Source organism: Neopelma chrysocephalum, unplaced genomic scaffold (genome assembly GCF_003984885.1).
Source record: "Neopelma chrysocephalum unplaced genomic scaffold, ASM398488v2 Primary Assembly neopelma1_347, whole genome shotgun sequence".
Classification (NCBI taxonomy): Eukaryota; Metazoa; Chordata; class Aves; order Passeriformes; family Pipridae; genus Neopelma; species Neopelma chrysocephalum.
In genome coordinates this window covers 4,964,413-4,988,017 of record NW_020898011.1, presented here as the reverse complement: position 1 = coordinate 4,988,017, position 23,605 = coordinate 4,964,413, and the positions used below count along the sequence as shown (strand labels likewise).

Sequence of the window (23,605 nt, the reverse complement as noted above, 5' to 3'; positions counted from 1 at the left end):
TGCTATTTCACCAGATTGTTCAATCCCACACAGCCACTGCAGGCAGAGAGGAGACAGACTGCTATCGTTTTCCCTTGGAATCATTAATGATTCATTCTGAGTCACCGGGGGAAATGCCATAAATAGGCTGTGGCTAATAACAATACTTCTTTGTTTTTCATTACGGCCAGGCACATCTTCTCTTTCCGGAACAAGCACACTTAAGGTGCGGTTTAAGTGAAGACAAATTTATGTTCAATGCTACAGGCTGAAATTTTCAAAGCCACCCAGAGAATTGGATGCTCACTTCCTGACGAGTTTCTGATGGAAACTAGACATGATAATTGCTCAGCCTGTATTATTGTTCAGTCACAGAAAAGGCAATAAGAGAAAACAAAATGTGACTTAACCATTGGCAATCAGAGACTTAAAAATATTGCCATGTGACATTTTTCTAGGGAGAAGCAGCTGCAAAGGCACATGAATGGTAACCCCTGGCTGCAACACTCTTCTCAGGTGGAGCTCTGGCCTCACTCCAGTTAGTGGGGGCTTCTAGTTAGTAGAGCTACGACTGCAACACCTTCATTTGTAGTTTTCTTTCTTGGCACCAGTACAGGCAAAATAATGGTAATAATGCTCTTAAGAAAAATAAAAATAAAATACCTATTAAAAGCATACACTTATACAAGCCAGAATTGCTCTAAATGCATACGGGGGATATTTTCTCAGAGCAGAATCAGAGTCAAAAAAGCTATTCAGACAGAACCAAGGTAGATTTTTGCCCAAATGCAGACATATGAGCTTGTAGGCTGATATAGATGGATTATCTCAACAGTGACACAAACAGCACAGACCTGTTTATATCCACAGAACATCTCGATTGTGTATGAGAAGTGAAAATAGAGACAAGAGGAAAATTAGTGAGGAAAGGGCCATAAGGTTATACTAAGGTTAGAGAAATGTCCTTCCTTACACTTCAATCTGGCTAAGAGTGATCTGTGCAGAGTGATGAGATTTTGATTCAGAGCTGCAGCAAAACAGTCAAGGAAATGAAAGAGTGCAATCATCAAAATGCAGATGAACGCCACTAGGAGCGTGTACACAGCAGAAAGGCAAGTGTGTGTCTCCCAATAACTACAAGCCAGGGAAGAGAAGGAAAAGATAAAACCTGAAGATTGAAGTTACACTGAAAAGAGACCACAGTCTCCCTCCTTCCAAAGACGGGCTGCAATTTGTTTCACAACCACATGCATTTTTCCATTTATTTTTTTCCATTTGTGAAATAATCACATTCAGTTTGTTGCTATTTAACCAGCAGCCAAAACATCTGTAACTTCATGTAATGGCATATAAATCAATAGGAGTTTTTCAAAACTGTGTAACAGCTCATGTATTCTCTCCAAATGTGACATTATTAACTCGTTCTACAGCAGCAAACTTTCATTATGGCCCTGGCGCTGCCCTGCCCGCTGAAGTGAAGAACTCATGGCCAGGCTGTTCATATGCATTTACTCACAATGTCAAGGTATGCAGCAAACAACACATACTCCTACTCTGCAACAAGAACCTGAAGTTAACCACAACTACCTTTAAGAGAAGTTGGGGGGAAATTACAAGAGCTGTCACGTGTGAAGTTGTACCTAACATTGATAAAACAGTAACCAGTGGTTTGCAATCAAAATGAAGACATTCATTGTTCATCAAGAAACACACACCCAACTCCAAACACATGCTGACACGACTGAGGCTACTCATACATTTAAAGATAAGTATATGCTTAAAGAACTCTGGTAGGTCAACACTTATAAACTCGTTTTTTTTTAGTACTGGGCATCACAGCAAATAAACACACACAAAAACATGACTTTGCCTACTAATTACAGGACTAGAATAATGGTGCTGCTGACACTACACTCAAACTTGGTGCTAAAGCCCCTTATGTTCACTTTTTCCAAAGTAGGACCTTCTAAATAAACCCATCTTATCCTTCCCTGACACATTTACAGAAGAGCGGCTTTGTTAAAAGGCAGTCAGAAATCTAAGTCTCTGGAAAGGATCAACACTAAGGAGGGAAAGGTGAAAAAAATCTTAGGAAGCACAGAGGACCATGCATCACTGGTATGCTTTATTTTAACATAAACATTCTCGAGTGCGGGCGGGAAGTTACATTTACTCTCCTGAAATATTTGTAAATTATCCTCCATGTAAGCCTCATTATATACAGAGTTTGAACCTCTTAATACCTTCTGAACTACTGAAGACTTATTTTGATAAATATACCATTCTTTTAATTGAATTTCATAATTTCATGAGTATTTATATATAAATATATATAAAAACATTACATACATTATTTGGTAAGTCAGTTGGAGCTATATCTTGCTCAAAATTCCTCCCCGACAGCCATGTTTATTTATTTAAAAAAGTTTTAAATAATTCTTGGTATTAAAATATTTTCCATTGTTTGAAATACCTATTGGAAATATGAATACATTTACCCCCCCTGCCAAATGTTCCTCTCTTCTGGTTGGAAATCCATGAAGTAATTTATTTAATTTCTTTCAATATCAGTATCTCATACAATAACTACATAGTTCTGAAATCACAATCATGCTACCATTATTGTGTTAGGAAGAAAATACCATGTTTTGAACCATAAGTAGCAAAGTCAGTTAAGATTAGGAATATATTCTCGGCTGGGCACAAAGCATCTAGATTTCAGTGTCCCCAATCATCGACTGCAGAAAGCCTGGTACCCTGGAAGGAGAATCTAGTCTGTAATGTGAACCCAATGGCAAAATCAGGTCCTAAGATAAAACTTGGAGTCCAAAGAACTTAAAGGACTTCCCTAGAAATGGTAGGGATTTCACACAGTAAAATCTCCACAGAGGTTATAGGAACAGCATAGAATATACACTTTAGGCTTGCTCAGGTACAGCTTCAGAGATGTCTTCCCTCATTGCATCCAACTTCTTCGAGAACTTTAATTAATTACTTGCTGTCAAAAGAGAACAGGAACTGATAAACTTGGGTTTCAACTTGACAATCCTGTAACCTTTCTGAGACAGCAACGCATGGCCTGTCCTTTGACTTCCAGCCTCGTGCACCTTCCCGTGCTGCTCAGAGAACACCACAGGGTTGAAATGCATAAAAGCCCTCAAAAGCATTAGTTGTCCATACTGCAAGTGGTATTTTGCACCTGGATGGCACAATACTATTGAGAAATTTACCTCCCCTTAGACAGTATTTCAAATCCCTCAGTTGCATTAGAAATATTCTACAACCATACACAAACCAACTATGCAGGCTGACTGCACAACCAATACTGTCTGTTGAGATTAAGGGAGCTGCATTCAGCCACCATCTTTGTTAGAAAAATTGCAGTATATCACACTGGACTGCAGCAAATTACTCTTTTTGACCTTTTGTTCTCAGTATTGCAGAACATTACCTACTGCTATAACAGCAGCATTGTTTAGACTCTTCTATGACTGAGCTTTCATACCTAATTTATGTCTGAAATGATCTTGGCCTTGTTACAACATAGTGATTTTAAATATACTTCAATAAGAATTGTACAGGTTTTTAATAAAAAGACTATAAAACAGTGTAACAATGGTTTGCAGGGCACACCTTTCCCACAGCTGCCATAACAGTTTTTGTATTTGCAATTGTATTGATTTATATTGTGTTCATTTAATTAAGAAATAAAAAAATACCCCTCCACTTGAGAGCATCTGAAGTCTGTCCCTTACATACATATAAAACAGAACAGGTTTCACATTAAACCTTCATTTTTACATTCATGCCTTTTGATTGCTTATTTCCCAGTATCACTGGTTCATTATCATAGATTGGATTCAAATTTAGTGCTACAAAGCTTCAATCAGTCAAACAAACTACCAGTTTCTGGGTGCAAGTAACTTAGTGTTGTACACAAGTATGATTCCAGGGGATGGGCAACTCCTGGGAAATGCCATGACCCTTAGTAAAGTGTAGTTTCTCTTGGTATCTAAGATAAGGGTATCCTGACTTAATAATGCTCCCTGAAAAATTCTATATACTCACTGATCCCTCCTTTCACTTGTGTCATCTTGTAAACTCAGCAAAATAAGAGGATATGTTTCTACTACTAAAGCAAATTAGAATACAATAACATGCAACAGAAAGTTATAATCATGAGAAATATTCATACTATGTCTAGACAGATCTAGACACTTCAGGCTCCTGTAGGAAACACCTATGGCTACTGCAGACAGCCCATGTTATCACAGTCCAAAATGAAATGCTGCATTGCAGCCCTTACCTCATTACATGAATACATTCTGGTTCCTTGGTGAAGCTGTAGGCGTAGCCACTGGATGTTGTGCCAAAATCAATAGCCACAACAACAAGAAATAACTGTTCTACAGCATCATCTGCATCCGAGTCCTTCTGTTAAACAGTAGAGGCAAAACAGACACTGAGTAACTGATCAGAATAACTGTGACCCTCAGTATTTTTGCTCTCTGTGACATGCATACAAAATAAGAGCTTCCCTACAGTTGCATTTGGGACCAAAGCTGACACCAAAAAGCTGCATATTCCAATGGAAGAGGAAATTCAGTATATGACTCAACATATTTGCTAGAGCCTTTTATATATAATCTTCTGATCAAGAGTTTCCTTCATACTAATTTTTTGAATACTTCTTATCCTATATTGTTAAAACTTGTGGTTTTGGGGTTCTTTTGGTTTTTGGGTTTTTTTTCTTAAACTGATCAACTGAAGAATATGTTTATATCCACTGATGTGGTACATTTGGGACTTATTTGGTGGTTTTAGGAGTTAACTGTGTGATAACCTTGAACATGAGGTACTATTACTATGCAAAAATAACGGAGACAGAACAACCCAAAATACAGCAATAAGCTTTATATCCCATGAAAATTATTTATTTATGAAGAATTTACATAACACTTACTTTGCAAGCACTACATGCATTCTCTCCTCCTGCCTGTGCTAGAATGTGGAAAACTGTTTGGCTGCTTATGGTGAATTTGAATCCTCCTTCCTGCCTTTTACCTGTAATCCTGCAATCCCTGAAAAGCACACTCAGGGCAAGGTAGGAATGTTAACTAGAAGAGCTGGAAGGATTATGGCTCAAATCATAATGATTTGATACAAAGCACGGTGTGAATAAACAAGAAGTGGTACCATTCCCAAGTAGGGTGTTGCCTAACCTAAACCCCATATAAAGGAGGAATAAGTAATAAACATCAAAGAACTATTCACATGCTGATGGGGGTTAAAGCACAAACAACTTAGCAAGACAAGAGAACTGAAGCAACTGTCGTGATCTTTTACAGAGGAACTGCCAAAAGTTCTCACTCTGTGAGCAGTGTTCCACCATATTCCCCACATATCTCCATTAATTCCATGCCTACTACTTCCAGTACATTTCCATTGTGCCCCTACTTTTGCCAGGATCATTCCATAGGCCTGCTACTTAAAATGGAGAAATAAGAGTAATAAGTTTCAGTCTCAAATCAGGAAAGATTTGTTTGGATTCTCCTAATAAAGCTTTTCAATTAGGACAATATGATCTTTATGTCTTCCTCAAAGAGTTTAAGGAGCAAATGTGTCTGAAATAGGATGTAAATTCATCAGTATGATAGAAGTAAAAGGGGAAGTTCTAGAGTATATGGAGAAAGAAGGGAATAAAAGCAAAAAATTATGAGTGAGAACACTGGAAATCCTCAAGATGGGTTCCTGCACAACTCTGAATTTGATTCAGAAAGCTAAGGCAGAAGTCTGACAAGGATAAAATGTGTTCTGAATACAATCCCTTGCAATATCATGAAATACACTGTGCATTTCCTGTGTTACAAATCATACAGATGATCTTAAAAACACGTGAAACTTAATAGGATTTTATCAACAAAATCAGCATGATGTACCAGAGATTAAACATACCACCTTTATGGGACATTTGCTTGCTTCTAATGCTTATAGAAGTTGGTATTTCCTTAAGAAATGAAACCAGTTCTATTTTGAGCTTCTCTCTAGATGTATGTATCTATAGGAGGAGATTCTTTTCTCTGGGAATTTGGATTTTACTGTTCAGTATCATATATATCCCTTTGTTTTTTTCTGAATGGGACTTTTCAGGGTCTGCCTAAATAAATCAGTGATAAAGACAGGGGCAGAACTTGGGAACCCTGAGGATCAAGAAGCCCCTGTGTTTGATACAAAAGTATGCAGCAAGTAAAAACCAGCAAAACCAGGACCACAATGAAATGAATGAGAGCTCTGTCACCAACCCTAGTGTGACCAAAATGTCACTTAATACTATGGATAGCATAAAGGGGATCACTAGGAGAGAAAATGACAGCTTTCTGAAGAAATTATGTCCCACTAACCAGGCAGGAGAAAGTAACGTCAGCACACAGTAAATGTTAAGAGTGCATTTCTTACCACAATATGGGAAGGAGACAGTGGAGTTATTCCAGGGTCTCCCAAACTTTTGGCTGGTGATGAGTAAGCAGATGTGGAAACTGCATCTAAAAGGAAACAAATGTTTGTCAGTGTCAGTAAGCAGAATGAGCAGGGTATGCTTTGCAAACAGCTATACTATTTTTCAGTTGTAACAAATCTGCTAAAAAAGAAAGCAAATTCCAAAGCTGCCATCTAAAATACACGGTTTGCCCTTACAACATGCTAAGACACAGCTGCAGTTTCGGTTTTAAAATATTTGTCTGACCTTCATGACTAACTTGCATTCTTTTGCCCCTTACATTGCCATGTACAATTTTAAAATTCTTCCTAGATATATTCACAAATCATAGTTGATACAAGCATCTCGAACACTACACACTCACATTATGGCCCAAGATTTAAATGTCTGAATGCAGAAACTAAACACAGGCTGTGAGATCAAAAAAGACAGATTCATTTTAAGAGAAAAAGAGGAGTTGATAGCAATTGGACAAAGCAGGAAGAGTAAGTTGCAATTAGACCATCCTGAGCCTTTATTCTGAAACTTTCCCAATACTGCCTCTGTTTTTATTCTTCAATACACTCTGCACTGAAACATCTTGCAGCTGTTAATACTACTGCAGGACAGAATCCAGCTGGGAAAAAGGAAAGTATTAATAACAAGTCATCAAAGAAATATTTCTACCCGGCATACAACACTAAAACTTCATTTAAAGGAACAGACAAAGGAGTGACAAATACTGTAATGCACTATTTGTATTTACACTGTTGATGATAGAAAAGGAAATGGCATATTAAAACAATTAAGTATCAATGAGTTAGAAAGATTTATACATATGTTCTTTTATGAAGAATGCAAAAGTTTATCAATATGTAGAAATGGTACCACACACTCTGTCCCTGCTCATACCCCTCTGTCCCCAAATGTAAGCCTTGAGTTTACTGAATTTTCTTCTGTAGAAGACAAGCCAATGAGATGTAAAGCAGAATGATGTAATAGGTCTCTGAAGATTAATAATCATAATAAATATTAAATAATACATTTCAATGTATTTTTATTACCTATTTGGATATATCACATACTTATGCATAGCATGTAATTCCTAGACATGACTGACAAGTCAAAGCTTTATTCCAAGATGACACAGAAGCTACTCTCAAAGACCTTGGAATCACCTAATGAAGAATCCTGTTGTTTCTGGTAATCAAATATGTGTTGTTTCCCAGGGAAGATTCCAAAACTCTGCAGTGGGCAACTATGGGATAATCTGCCACAGGACAAAAAAAATGTTCCTCCAAATCTTAACATTGCTCTTGTGCCCCATTTATTTCTTTAAGTTATAACATGCATGTTCAGCCTGGTTTTCAGAAGCATTTACAGAAGCAGAATAGATCTAGATCTAAAAGGAACAGATCACAATAGATATTCCTTGCATCTTGCTGTCATTCCAGGGGAATGCTGGACCTGAACCAGTACTTCCTGAGCAGACCAGGACATCACAATACTGACTCAACACCTTTGGAAACTGGCTCTTTCCCCCTGCTGAGGATGCTGAGTTTGCAGAGCAGAAATGCAGACATCAATCACTCTCTCTGTGCTGCAGTGTTTCTCCCTGTCACCAATTCTTCTGGTTACCTGTTTCCGCACTCATGTTTCAGGGATGTGCTGGAGCAGGTCCAGAGGAGGCCACAAAGATGCTCAGAGGGCTGGAGCACCTCTGCTCTGGAGACAGGCCAGGAGAGAGGATCCAGGGAGAGCTTAGAGCACCTTCCAGTACCTAAAGGGGGCCTAAAAAAAGTCAGAGAGGGACATTTTACAAGGGCATGTAGTGATAGGACAAAGGACAAAGGCTTTAACATGAAAGAGGGATTTCCACCAGACATTAGGAAGAAATTCTTTACTAAGGTGGAGACACACTGGCACAGGTTGCCCAGAGAGGCTGTGGCTGCCCCATCCCTGGAAGAGTCCAAGGCCAGGTTGGACAGGGCTTGGAGCAACCTGGGATAGTGGAAGGATTCCCTGCCCATGGCAGGGGGGCTGGAACTAGATGATCTTTAAAGTCCTTTCCAACCCAAACCATTCCATGATGTATTTTCCATCCTGTCTTCAGTTATCAGCCTGGGTGTACCTTGAGAACTTATTTATAGCTTTATATGTAACTCTGAAAATCCTGTGTGAACGTATACACATTCTTTTTGTATTTCACAGAGCGGTGATTAAATAACCAGTGCAATATTCATATCCATCCAATGAAACTGCTAATTTGGGTGGTGTTCTATCAAGAATTTATTCACTTAACTTGTGATAATCCAAAGGTGTAAAAAGTATACAAGGACACTCACTGTATTCCTAAGTGTAAAAATATTTGCTAACACATCCAAAAATGTTAATCAGAGATAAGAGGTCTGTCTTAGAGATCCACAAAAAATAATGTTTAAAACAGAAAATGGACTTGGATATTTTCATCAAAAGTCTTTGAAATAAATTGGACATTTCACTTTCAAAATGCTCTTGATAACTTACACATAAAGGTAGGAATTATAGAAGGACTAACTTTTTCTAATTTTCATCAACTGTTCAGCTCTGCTGGAAGGTTAAGGTGATTTATCAATATTTTCAGAAGAGAGAAAAAAAACCCTTCCAAACCCATGACCATTCTGCACTGTATTCACTGCTGCTCCTGCAAACACCCACCTAAATAAAATAATTCTACAACGCATCCTACATGCCACCAGCCTAGAGAAAGATCAAGCAAGGAAAATCATGGAAGGCCGTGCTACAACCTCTAAAGCAGCACAGTACAATTTCAACCCAAAGGTATTGTTAGAGTGGTTTTATAGAGGTGCTATCATGGTGGCAAAAGCAGAAGTCGGGACTGATTTCATGACTACCAACTAATCATGTGCAATAACTGGGGCAGCCATAACTCTGATATTCCAACGTTGCTGTTAAAAGAGGCTCTGAGTAAGTGCAGTTCAGAACACTGGGAAGTTAAGATGTGTTTTATCAGGGTGGTTGGCACATACAGAAAATGGCTTGGAAGCCCATCACCCTGAATTCAATGTCAAGACTTCTTCTCAACAAGCAGTGAAACAGTTGTTAAAAGCAAATGAAATTAGGAAATTTGTAACATCTACCCTATCTAAACTGCAAGGTATTAAAATATATTTGCCCATATGGGAGCTTTCATATTTTGTTGAGTTAGTGTTTCCTTGGGGGAAAAAAATGTGCATGTGCCACCAATTTTTACAGCTGTGTTCTGAAGAGCAGTAAATTAATGGATATTCCAGGATATTTAAGAATCTCTTATCTCTAAAGCACTGTGATTGGTTGATCTGAAGGAAACAAAAGCATCTGCTCCAAGGTAGAGATTGGAAAAAGGGTTGCAAGGAACAGAAAAAGGATGCCTAGCCTGTCCTGGATAGTATCACAGTATTTGGAACAGTTCTTTAATGCAGAATAACTTATTAAGGCTTCTGTGATGACAAAACATAATCAAGTAATGTTCCACACAGCTCAAGTTCCAGCTTTATCTCCCATGTTTACTAAGGATCTCTATCTGGGTCAAACTACATGCTATGAAAGGAACATATAGCTAAACAGTATACATTAAATAAACAGTTAATCCTTGCCAATTTGCACACCAAATTAAATAGATGAATCTGATCTAGAATTCAAATTAAAGTAAGTCTTAGAACACTTACACCGGCATTGAAAATAATCTTTTTCTAAATACAATGCAAACTTCTTGAATAAAAATTCTTAAATTTACTTATGGTATGAATATTGACTGTCTATATCAGGAGCTTGGGTAATTTCACTAAATGTGTACAGAATAACTTTGAGCACATCTTTACAATTTCTGACTTCAGTCCTAACCTAAGCAATTGCCAAAGAACACCTTGGGAATTTTGAAGGTGAACAGAAGTGGAAGGCAAAACAGAGAAGGCTCCCATTTTCAGATTTTTTTTTAACATTCAGAGGGTCCTATCTGATTTGCAAATTCTTAAACAATTACAGAATTTGTTGAAATTATGAGATCAGCAGATACTGTATTAATCATGAATCATATTCATTATCACATTAGCTCCAATTGTTGGTTTGGTAGATTTAATTTAAATTATTCCTTCTTTTCATCTAAACACACGCAAGAGTTTATTTTCTGTGGTTTCCTGCAATAGGCTAATCAGTTTAGCTTTTTCTGTTCTTCAGTAAATGATCAGCTACATTGTAGATTTGAACAAAACGCAATAAAGGATTAACCTTTAAGTGTCACAGAATGCAGAGTAGAAGCAAAGTCCAGAACATTTATAAAAACTTAGCTGATGCAGTGTGAATAGTTCACTGATTGCATGTTCAGCTGAATCTGATTTTCTAATAGATCCAGAGAACAGGACCAAGCTCATCATTTAACTAGAACGATCAGTTAGTGGCAGCTGCAAGACTGCAAGTCTATTCTGAATATTTGGGAGCCCCTGCCACACATTCCTATTCAGGACTGGATAAATGAGTTTTAGTGAACACTAAAAAAAAAAAAATAAAAATCAGACATGGACCACTACAGGCCCAGATAACCAGTTTCAAGACAGCAGCTTCAACCTGTTTCTAGAAAGATGACTGCTCAACCTCACAGTCACAACCCACTAAGGTGGGACTCAAACTAAATAACGTCTTAGCAGCCACACAAAATCTTCTCCTTTCTATTAAATTCAGTTTTTATTAAATATTTCAACTATATATAATTCAACTGCACAAGGTATCAGTAAAATCTCCTGCTTCACATTCCATGGAAGTTGTTCCCTTCCCCAGTGAAGCAGGATGCCACAGCAGGGGATTCCGGGCACAAGGTTCCCCACAATCCAAGCAACACAGGCAATGGATAAGCTAAAGTGGGAATCATCTCTAAAAATGTAACAAGTCAAAGTAGGAACCCTGGCAGCATGGTGTTCTACTCCACAGCAGAAAGCACAGAACTGCAGTCAGATCAGGGAAGGGGGGACATTTCTCAATATGTCTCGTGTCACCAGTACACCAGATGGAAAAGAAACAACTTTAAGAAAAAGAAGAAGAAATAAGGACTCAAGCCCCAACTCTGCCATGCAAAACCCCACCATGGATCTTTCCAGGCACATTCTGCAGCTCTTTAGAGTCAGGCCTACAAAAGCAAAGGCTTGGCAAGGAGAGAAGCTGCATTTTCCTTCACAGACCTCACTTCCAAGTGATGGTGGAAGGGGCTCACCAGGCTCTGGATCTCCTACAGCTGTTCTGCAAACCTGAAAATCAGCAACATCACCACAATATCACCTCTCTGTAGGATGATGCCTGAACACCAGTGTGTATGTTATATCCCAATCAAGCAAGTTAATCTCTATTTCTATCCTGACAGAGTGGCCACAAACCCAACACTTGCTAATTAAACTCTTCTCGCTATTTGCTGAATCAACAACAGGATCAATACTATTCCTTATTTCAGATCATAGTTACAGCATTTTAAGAAGTGCTTTTACAATGATAAATTGGTTTTTTCAATCCGTAATATACAATGCAATTATTTCCATTCATTGTGCAGATCTCAGCCTCTGACTGAGCTTGAGGATCCATTCCAAGGACCCAGTGGGTTCTTGCACACCCTTTTCCAGGCTCTCCCAAACTCCCAACTGAAAATAGCTGCAGTACACCACCCTGGCTCAAGAGGAAAGCTGCAATAACTCTTTTGGATTTGTAGAATGCATATCCACTGTTCCATACGCCAAAACATTTGAGCTCTCAGCTATTTGTAGGCTGATGAACCAGATGCACAGGGTAAGTTGGGATGCATTAGACCTACTAAAAATGCCACTATTACAAGTGAGCTTTATGGCTCCAATAAATCCAAGTTAACTGAATTTACCATGTATGTGCTGAATACTTGCACAAATCAAACACTGGCACATATCTGATAACCAATTTTCTGGAATTTCCAGCCATCCAGCACATGGTGAGAGTGACTGCTGCTATATGTACCTATACTGTTCTGCTCTCAGTCAGACTGCTGGCAATACCAAAATATTAGCCAAATGCTTTATTTCCCATTTAGGCACTGTATCTGGATTTAAAATTTAGGAAAAAAAAGGAAAAAAACCCAAACTGATGTACTGAATCAAATATGGCTATAGAGTACTCATCAGACAATAAGAGAATGGAACAATACCACTGTTTTTCATTCAAAAGATTATATATCTTTTTGAGCATCAAAATAATTTTGACACAAGCAAAGCTGGCTAATGATGTTTGCTCAACAGGAAAAGAAGGGTTTACCATATTGCTACTAGCTTATTCAGCTTTTCCCATTGCTGAGATTTTGCTTTGCATTAAATACAACATGTCAGAGCTTCCAAATGTAACATGACAACCTAGAGCATTTTACTGTAAACACAAAGATGGCCTTTGAAAATACTTAAGGAACAACAAAAAAAGAGACGGAGAGAAGCAAATACAAAAAACATTAAAAACACTTAAAATATTCTTATGCGTAATAAAAAGATCCCATATTTCATATCAGAAGTAAGAACCTTCTGTTTCTACTGAATCCAATGGCACCACTGTTATTGCCATCAACAGAATCAGAGTTCTTTGTTTTAAAATGCCAGTAGGCATCCAGCTGGTTTGCTGGAACTGTGATACACTTCTCTTCCATGAATACGGCCATAGCTAATCTCTGATACAAATCCAAGTTTCCTGATAGCCTTTCATAATATCTGGTCCCCCAAAGAGCTGGTATTCATTGCACTGATACCAATTAGAGCACAGTAATTTCCTAAGGAAAAAAAAAATCTCCCAATTCTTTGGATGAAATTCTAAGAATAAGACATTTTTCATTACGACTTTGACCTTTTCCATTTATGCTTTTACACTGTCTCCCACCATGATTACAGTTTGACTAGAGGAATTACTTTTTCACTATGCTATCAAATTTTTTAAGTCAAGTTTTTACCTTTATTGTTAAGAGTATTGAAAAACAACCCCAAGTTGTTTTTTAACAACTCACTGTGTGGACTATATTCATTTTCCTGCACCTCACTGGCAAAGGGAAACCAAAAGACACTATCTGTGAACTTAATTTAAGATGAAAGAAGCACACAAGAACTCGCAATAACCTTCTGAAAATGCCACAGGGGTTATGTTCCCTTCTCCTCTTTTTGACAGGGTATAGGCTGAACTATTTTACCTACATTTGGTCTGACCTCACTAATGCTTGGTAAGCTAGACTAAACCAGAGTTGATCACACTCCTGTGCTGGGTATGCAGTGCCTCAGACAGGTCCTCACCAACAGCTGTCTGCCCTTCAGCTGCCTTCAACTCCAACCCTTTCACCATCTACACTGTAAGGTCTTAAATCCAGCTCCACCTTGAATGACTTGAGAGCTTTCCAGCTTTTGTGATCAGCCAGCTCCCTTTTCCTTCCCCGTCCTAATGAGATTCCAACTTGCTCCAAAGCTGCCCACGCCCCAGCTCCTGGGCTTGGGGGAACTCCCCAGGGCTGCCTTGCAGTGATCCCTCTCTCCCTCCACTCCAGCTCTTCCACACCCATGGACGACTGCCAGGGGAGACAAAACTGATCCTGGGTTCCAAGCTGCAAAGGGCAGGCTGCATGTTGTGATACAGGTGGGTTAACAACAGATTTGGCAGCTCAGACTGGTAGAAGAGAATTCTCCATGATCTTTCTAAATATTCCACAGATACTTTAATACACACTAATCTGCTGTTCCTCCAACAAGCTCTTCTCTGAACTTGCTTCCCTCAGGCTTCCTTGCACTATTTGCCTCAGTGCAAGCACTGCTTTCCTGTATCTCTCATCTCCTCCATCCAGAAACACATAAGGAACAGAAGGCAAAACAGAGATGTACAGAATTCTGTATACTTCCTAGAAAAGGTTTCCTGCTGCTTCTCCTTCATCATGATGTCTGTCATCATCTACCTCCTCCTCTTGGTTCACTGCAAGGTTATCAGGAATGGCACTAATAAGATTATGCTCTAATTCCCAGGACCATACTCATAAAACAGAACTCCAGTGATGTTAATCACTCTCTTTGACAAAACATGATTTCCCACCTGAGAGTGGGATAATTCATTGTTTTCTCTTTTTAAAATGCATTATCAAAATATTCCAGAGTTATCAAACCCTGTTTTACTGCAAATCTCTATTTAAGAAGCATCTCAAGATGCAAATGTATCCCAAAAAAACCACAATCCTAGATTTACCTTCTAGATCGAGATGTTCAAGGAAATATTATTCAAAGACTGAACAAGAATCGCTGTTCAGCTTTTCCAGACCATGTGTCCACCACAAAGGAAAAAGTACACTTTTGGGGGCATCTGTTTACTTAGAAGGCAAAAAGATTATTTAGTTTTCAAGCATTCTGAGATTCACAAAGTATCTTGCATTGCATCAAGCTGGATGAATGCAGTGACACCTTTTTGTTAAAACATAAATTGGAAAAAATACTTGAAAATGTTTGTCTTCATATTACCAATCTTCAGGAATGCTAAACACGATTCATACATTTGTAGAGGCCAGACAAGAAAAAACAAACCTCTCTCACCAATTCACAGGGGAAAAAAAAGTGGGGGGCAGGGTAAAAAGAACAGCCAACTAGAATAGCCATTACTTATAGTAGTCAGCATGAGTGATGCTATTTATAAATCCCTTCATATTCTTCAAGGCTATTAAACCCAATTTTTTCAAACATGGGAAAATAAAAGAATATTAGTTGTGGCTAAACTGAAAAAAATCCCATCACATTTGACAAATCATTAGCAAAGTCATCTGTGAAACCATAGTCTGTTGATTTAGCTTCTGAGTGACACCTCAATGCTGTATCAAAAGTAAGTTTGCATTATTTTTTTTATTTGGTGATCTTGAAAACACATCAGCTATCAGGCTTAGAAGAAAGTTTCATGGAAAATATGAGCAAAGAAGAAAATACATGATTAGTATTTGTAGAGTAGGTCATAAAGTTATGCAGTCACCAACCAAAATCCATTTCCAGAGCTTTTGATACTAGCACAAATCAGGTTTATATTGAAGTGCCACTTCTACCACTCTGAGCTGCCATGACTGTGCACACAGATCACACCGAGACCAACACTGACCAGCCAGAAAATCACCTGCAAAGTGCTTTTGGTGACAAGCCAATGGTACAACCTTCAGAGGAGTTCCTGTGGCTAAAATCATAACAGGACCATAGCTGAGTCAGCAAGAAAGCTACTACAAAAGGTTGATTTTTGAGTGCAGCAGTTCCATAAGGACAATACTGGAAGCTTTTGTAAATGGCATGCCCTGCTGTTCTGATTACAGCGTGTGCTCTACTCAGGTATCCATGGAAACTTGAGAAAAAGATGTTAAATTTGTTGTATCTGTTTGGCACCAGGGAATGGGTCTAGCTGACAGTCAGCCTAGCCTAACCTCAGGTATTTTGATCTTTAAATGTGGAGACAGCACTGAGTCCTCAAACAATGATGAAATGCACAAGACCAAATGGTCACATTTCCCAAACAATGACACTGAGGAGACAAGGATGTACTAAAGGACAGTTATTTTAATGTTGCTATTATCTCTTGACAGAGAAAAACATTCCAAGCTCTGTAATGAGGAAAGAAACACCTGAATATTCCCTCTTGCAACCTCACAGGGAATAGGAAAAAGACAAAGTGTGGATACAAACACATGGAACTTCTCAAAGAAAGGCTGTGTCAGGACAGGTGGACATAAGAGTGCTTAGGACTGCAAAACCCTTGGAGAGAAACTGCTTCAACCCCAGACACTGGTCCTGAACTACACTGAGAACACAAGATGTATCCCCAAATGGACAAACTGAAGCAGAATTCCCAGATATCCTTATGGGATAAGGAAGTAGCATAGAGAGAATAATTTATCTCTGGTCTCTTCCCCAAGGAAACTAATGCAGGTTGGGCAGGCTCCCACAATAGAAACTGATTTTCTTCATAGATAGGAAGTGGATTAACTCCCTCAGATGGCATGGAATTGCTATTATGGAACTACAGTCACATAATACACACTTTTCTGGACTCAAACTGATAACAATTACTAGTAATCTCTCTCAATGTTCCTCAGAAACTGCATCTGCAGAGCACAGTCTGAGTGTATTGACTCAGGGACTGACTCAGAACGACTGACATAAGAAACAGCTAAAAGAAAAACCTTCTCCAGGTCTCCTGTTCTTGCAAATTCAGATGTCTTTAGAACTGATCCACCCAGAGCCCTGCAAATCAATCCTGGGGCCAGCGAGCACCCAGTGACTGTTGCCCAGGAGCAGAGCACAAGGTGCTGATGGCAGGGCACACCCACACAGCTCCCTGAGCCACTCTCTGATGTCCTTGACACACCCTGATGCAGTCCTGAGTAAGGGCATTTTGTCAAGTCCTTAGTGAAGAATAAAGGCTTTCTAGGCTGAATGCTGGCCTTCATATTCTGAGTATTTTCATTTATTCATTTGCTTACTTATTAGAACTGACTGCATTTTCCTTTTCATTTACATGAAAACCTTTCTCAAATCCCTCTGAGACAGCCTTTGAAGGAATTTCCTGTTTTAATACTGATTACTTACACAGCTAACCACTGCTGTACTAATTTTAAAACACTGCAACGTCACTGTTTTAACAGCAGTTATGGCAATATTTAAAACTTGCATTTGTTTATTTTAAATGCATATCACTGTGACTTTTAAAAGCACAGCACATGAGCCAGAGTTGAGATATTTTTGAGTAATGAGAGCTATGGAATGTTCTTTTAAGATCAAAAATGTCCCTGGTCACTAAGAAAAGGCAGTTTCAATTTAATGACCCTGGAGCCAGGACACTTGTCACAGTGAAGATGATGAAGCCTGCAGATATGTCACAGGCATTTCAGATCACTGAGTTTCTACTTGGCAGCAGCATTCCCTCAGCTCAACACCAACATCTGTGACCTTACAGCACCAAACATCTGCACACTCCTCAGTAAAACATTTGTGAAGCAAGTGTACCATTTACAATCATGACCAATGGACTTCAGAGCTCATTGCTGGAACAGACTCCAAGTCCTCCTGGTACCTCTCTCATTCACCATTGCAAAAATACAGCTGAACAAGCAAGTGCAATACTGATGCAACCTGGAGCTTCACCCATTTCTGTTTTCCATTGCCAAGGCTGTTTAATAGGAAAGGGACAGCAGCTGAATAAGTAAGAACTGAAGTAATTTAGGGATAGACAAAATACTCTAAAGATTTCACTAAAGCTGCATATGGAAAATACTAAAATCTACTTTACTTAAAGAACATGAAAAAATGGAATAGATCAAACTCCCCAAAAGGTCATGTTGCTTCATGCCAAATTAAGGTCATGACTGTTCTCATTCTCCTAACAGAAAGTAGCATTGTTTGCGTGCATTGTTTTTCATTCCTTTCATCTTCCCTTACCGTTTACTAAGAGCCAGCATGGGTTGTTTAAATACCCAAAAAAGCCAATTTGCTTCTTCACAATGCCTACAGACTAAAACAGCCACAAGGAGAAGTTTCTAAAACCATAAATGGTGCACTTTTTGAAGTCAAATACTTGTGAAATCCCATCTGACACACTGTCAAAAGGCAGAACCTATTCAGGTACAGAAAACTGACATTACGGGATCCTTTAATGTTATTGTTTTAACATAAAAAGTATATTTTTAAGAAAGGGAAGGTTGCTTTGTGCATTTATAGATAGAATAGGCAAAATCATAGCAGAGGATGGCAAAAGGGAGCTAATCACCCAGAACAGCTTAGAAGAATAAGTAACTGGAAATTTTAAAATATTTGACCAGATCTGCAACTTCAAAAGGAAAAAAAAAAAAGAAATTCAGTCTTAATTGCAACAGCAGATATGACATCCAGGAGGGGCCTAAAAGATTTCAACAGCACTCAACGAAATAAAGAAGTATTTGGCAGAAAAGAGCACAAGATGAGACACCGGTCAAGTCCCATATAACCCCAACCACCAGTGACACAGTTAGAGAGCAAAACATATCCTAAATCTTGACATGTACATGCAGGGATCAGGTCTTTTATAGCTGAGGCAGCACTGTGGTCTTCCTGCACAGAACTGGCCTCCCAGAGGCTGCTTTAACTTGAGCTGACATCCGAGGCTGCAGCAACCTCTTCCAGCACCCAGGGACAGTGGGGTTTGACTGACACCCTGGTCACGCCCTGTGGACTAGGATGAAGCCCACTTACACCATACACACATCAGCTACAAACACCTCTGCACAGAAGAGACCTCTTGGGGCCTTCACTACAGCTGACTGAAGCTTTGGGGAGACTTTGCAGGTACAGAGAAGGGCAGTTCTGTTGAACACCAAGTGCTGTCCCTGTGGGAATGAACGAAACATTTGGACTGAAAGCTCACAGGGTGACAGTATCATAAAGGAAAACTTGTCGGCTCAACCAGCATTACCCAGTCGTGAGCCAACACTTTAGAAATGACAGAAGTCAGTATAATTAGAAGCTTTCCATGCAATAGCTCCTGGGTATGACCAATCTCAGCCAGGCTCACACTAACCAAGCTGCAGGTACCGCAGTGCTGTGCTAACTGAAGCTGTAACAAGGATCAGCAGCACTGCACACAACACTCAGCTATGTTACACACAGATATCTCTTTACGCATTGTACTGTCGCAATAAGTGACTGCAGCATCAATACTGTCAATACAACAGGCACCAAATCACGTTTTATCCCTGAAGCCTTTTTTCCTCTGACAGCTTCAGCATTCCAGTGCATGGCAAGAACATAAAGATTTCTGACATAACAAATCATTGCTTTACTACCTGGTCTTCAGTCTTCTAACAAAATCCCTCCTGTGCAGATTCTCCCCATGTCACAAATTACTTCATTTCAGTATTGCATCGCACTAACCTTGCAAGTTGGCAGAAAACAAAACACACGATACCCTGTCATTTGAAAGACAAATGAATCCGTCAGTCTGTTCTTCCCTTTGTCAGCTGCATGCTAGAAAATTGTTACAGGTTACTTCAAATCAAACAGATATTAGAGACTTAGCAAGCACTGAGAGAACATTTAGATGGGGAGGTGGGGGAGAGAAAGAAAATCCAGTAGGGCAGGTCGTCTTGGAGACTCAAATAGTTTCTAAGTATTGTAGTCTGGTTGGTTTTGGGTTTTTTCAATGGATTCTTTATTGCTCTTTTATTCCACTTGCACTGAAATTAAGCTATATTATTCCAAATGTTCCCCAAATACTATTATTTGTATTCAAACCCAACCTTTTAAGTTTCCCCATACATTTCTACCAGCACCTTTGGCTCAGCATTACAGTCTCCTCAAACCTTTGCAGCATACAGTGAGGAAGAAGGGATGGAGAACTCGAATGAAATCAGGCTGAGTCTGCATTTCCCTTAAGAGTTATTCATCCATATCATTTGTATCCTAGGAACCCCCTTCCCTCCCCCAGCTCCCTTTCCACACAAGGAGAGACCACCCCTGTCCTGCAAAGGCTGTGTTATATTTATGAGGCACAGCGTAACCACAAACGGACCGAACACACAGAATCCTTGTTTCACGCAAAACGAGGTCCAGCTCAGCTCAGCTCGTGTCAAGTTTGCAAAATCAGAGACATGCGGACCCGCTAACGTGGTAAAACTCCCCGCTCGGGGCTTCCCCCACACCTACACCTCGGTGGGAGCTCCCCGGTCCCCGACGACGCGCCGGGATGCTCAGGCGCTCAGCCCAGAAAGCGCCGTCTCTCCCACCCAGCTGCCAGGTCCTTCTCTTCCAGTGCACCAGGCTACTCGCTACAGCGGGGTGCTGCCTCTCTGGCAGCAGCAGCCCCTGATCTCCTGTCTAAGCCCTCCCTCTTCTCCCTCGGCAAAGGGACACCCTGACTGGCGGAGGGGGACGAAGCCACAAAGGCCCGGCCGGCGGGGATGCCGCGCCCGCCGCAGCGCCCCGGGCAGGGCTCCCGCCCCGCCTCGGCCCCGCCCGCGGTGCCGCCGCATCGCTTTGTCACCTGGACCCCCGCGCTGCTGCCCCGGCTCCCCGGGGACGGCCCGGGATGGAGGGTGAGCCCCGGGGCTGCGCGGGGGGTTCCGCGGGGTGCGCTTCGCAGGAGCCCCCATCCCATCCCGTCCCATCCCGTCCCATCCCATCCCATCCCGCGGGGCACCCCCGGGCCCGGGAGCGAGGGGCCGGCGGCCCTGCCCTGCCCTGCCCGTGCGGCACAGCCCGGCCGGCGGGGCCGGGACATTGTCTGCCGCCTCCCCGCCCCCGGACGGGGCTCCCTCCGGCTGCGGCTTCCCCCGATGGGCCGGGGCCGCGCCGGGCTGCAGCGCTCCTGCATTGCGGCGGGGCCCGGCGGAGCCAGAGGGGGCAGCGCCGCCGCTCCCCCCTTACCTGCAGCTCCGCTCCCCGCCTCCGACATGGCACGGGCTGGAGCCGCGCTGCCCAGCCCGGGGGAGGCTCCGCTCCTTCCTCCCGTCCCCACCCCGCTGCGCCTTCCTGCGGGCGGTGCGGAGCCGGGGGAGGGCTGTGCGGAGCCGGGGGAGGGCTGCGCGCCCGGCCCGGCGCTGACGCCTTCCCGCGCCGGCTGCGGGGCCGCACCGCCCCTCCCTCCCCGCAGCCGCATAAGGGACCGGCGGGGGGGCGGCTCCGAGGGACGGACAGCCCAGCCCCAGATGCGGATTTCACGGCTGCTGAAGCAGAAACCCCTCCACGGGGACAGCTATGGAAAGAGACCCCTCTCCGTAGCCCCTCCCTCGTCCTGGGCTCCGGGAAAGGGTGCTGGAATCCTGCGGGAGACGGAGCCGTGAGGATGCCTGCAAAGGTTGCACCGGCTGCTTGCCGTCGGGTTGCCAGGAGTGTGTAGGTAGAGGTAACCCGAACAGTCAGACTTTAGTAGGTCCCTCGATATCATGAATTACGGGGTGACTTTTACAACATGGGATTCTTTAAATTTGTCTTTGGAATGAACTCTTCCACGTGGTTCTGTGGTGCCATCAGGCCAGAACGTCATGTTTCCAGTGATTTTTAGCTAATTGTCTCCAGGACCTGGGAGAGAAACACCCCTGCTGTCACTTGATCTATGATTAAGACTTTTCCAAACTATGTAAGAGGCCATTACAAACACAAGAATAAAAATAAGGCTGGTATCCTCCCATGCACAATCCTGGAGCCAGAGAGAGGATTCTCCTGGTTTCCTCTCATGCTCCATTGTCTAAATCTCCTTTGCTTTCCAGCCTCAGCAGCCAGTCACATTTTGAAAGCACTGCCAGCAGTTCACGTGAAATAAATGAAGGCATTAACTCCAAGCACAGCCTCAGTTCCTTGATAATTCCTAGGCTCAGGAGGTCACTGACATTCACTGCAGTGTAAAATCCACCCAAAGTTCTCCCAAGTCGTTTCACCAAAGCTGTTGCTCACACAAGGCAGGATCCCTGTGAAACTCCTGGACACTGGGGAATTTTGAAGCAAAACCCCAGACGCTGCAGGTGCTTACTCAGCACCTCCCTCTGTTCCCTGGTTTCTTGCTCTCATGGCATTTGCTCTGCTGTCTGTAAGTTTTATTGCCTCGGAGGACAGAAGGTGTGGCACAGAAGTTAAAGCACTAAACTCCTTCACATCTGCACATCTGACTCCTTTCAAAGGCCTTCACCAACCCTGTACACGCTAAAAAGACTCTCTCTCCCTGACAGTGTCTCATCCAGGGAAAAAGCTGAACTCAGTTCTTCACCTCCCAAAATCAGCAGCCCAAAGGCATTTTCTAAACTCTTGAGGAGGAGAGAGGGAAGGAGCACGTGGAACAGCAGCTCATTCCACTGTTCACATCAGCTGTAAGCTGGGACACTCAGTAACATGGGGATCACCCACAATTTACCCAAACCCGGGGACAGTGTGCAGTGGGACAGCGTGCACTGGGATTGCTGCTTCCTGCTCTTCCCTCAGCTCCAGGCCAGGCAACAAAGGGGAACATCTGGCCAAGAGTTGGCTTTAATTACCTATTTAGAGTCAGGCTGAATATTTACGCTGTCATTAAACAGCCTCGGAAATAAGAAACCAAACAACTCTTAACACTTGGTTTCCTGACAAGAGACTTAAATAGCAGAAACTTTTCCTTCAAATTAAATGCACTTCAATAGCAATTAATGGTAGGCTTTAAACATGTATTGAGATGATTAACAAAGGCAGAGGAAAAGAAAAGAAGCAATCAAGAAACACATAAACACATATCCAAATCATATACTTTCTGGAAAAAAAATATTGTGTGCAGGCTACTTCCACAATCCCTCAAGAAACAAGACAACACACATAAAAATAGCATTTGCTGGGTGCAGACATCTTTCCGAATGTCACGGCAGTGACTGCATTATTCAATATCAGGCCAGGTTGCCTAAGTTACACACTCAGCTGTAGGTGTTTTGAATAATGCAGAAGGAGCATATTTGAAGGCATGTGACTGACTAGCTAGTTTCAGAAATAAGACCTTTTATGGTACGTACTTTTAAAACCACCTTAAAAAGAAGTACATTTAAAGTAAAATTAGATTGTCAATCTGAAATATAAAATTGAGAACTAAGGCCCCTTAAATTTAGTTTTGCTTTATATAGATAAAAATTATGTAAAAATTAATTATAGAAAAATAAAATATTTCATTAGTTTTCCCTTGTCATCTTTCTCTCCCCTGGAAATGAAAGAAAGTACATTTCATATGAGAGAAAAAACTTTTTGAAAAGGTCACTGTATCAAATGAGCCAGCTCTGGGGCTGAAGAGGCTCCATTTTTGTTACTTACTCCATAGGAATTTGTCATTTCTATGGTCATTTTGACAGGTTGTTTGGAATCTGTGCTTTTAATTGTATGTTATTTTATAAGCCTAACAGAAAAATCAGTCTAAATATGTAAAAATGAATGGATGGATTTTGAAAAGGATGAAATAAATCAAGTCACCTACATCCTCTGAACACCTGTTCAAACACCTCAGCTTGTCCCATACACAAGATTCAATTTTAATGTGGGTCTGGAAAGAACTTTTTCTTTCTCAGTGAAGTAACATCAGCTAGCTTAGTACACTACAGGAGAGTAGCAGAAAGAAAACCTTTTTTCGACCCTGAAACATCAAAGTGTTATTCCA

General features: G+C 41.2%; 1 protein-coding gene across 2 annotated transcripts in view; it reads right to left on the bottom strand.

Annotated features, from left to right (window-relative positions):
* The window catches only part of LOC113978565 (heat shock 70 kDa protein 12A), a 55,028-nt gene extending 33,991 nt beyond the window's left edge, over positions 1 to 21,037 (bottom strand). The window contains exons 1-4 of one of the 2 annotated variants that reach the window (XM_027705601.1): positions 20,872 to 21,036; positions 8,093 to 8,245; positions 6,436 to 6,521; positions 4,286 to 4,413 (exon numbers count right to left, since the gene is read on the bottom strand). In XM_027705601.1, coding sequence (XP_027561402.1) covers positions 4,286 to 4,413; positions 6,436 to 6,521; positions 8,093 to 8,108 — 230 coding nt within the window. In that variant the 5' untranslated portion in view covers positions 8,109 to 8,245; positions 20,872 to 21,036. Of the gene's footprint in view, positions 1 to 4,285; positions 4,414 to 6,435; positions 6,522 to 8,092; positions 8,246 to 20,871 lie in introns of both variants that reach the window. The other variant, XM_027705600.1, reaches the window with a different exon arrangement.
* Between the last annotated feature and the right edge of the window lie 2,568 nt (positions 21,038 to 23,605).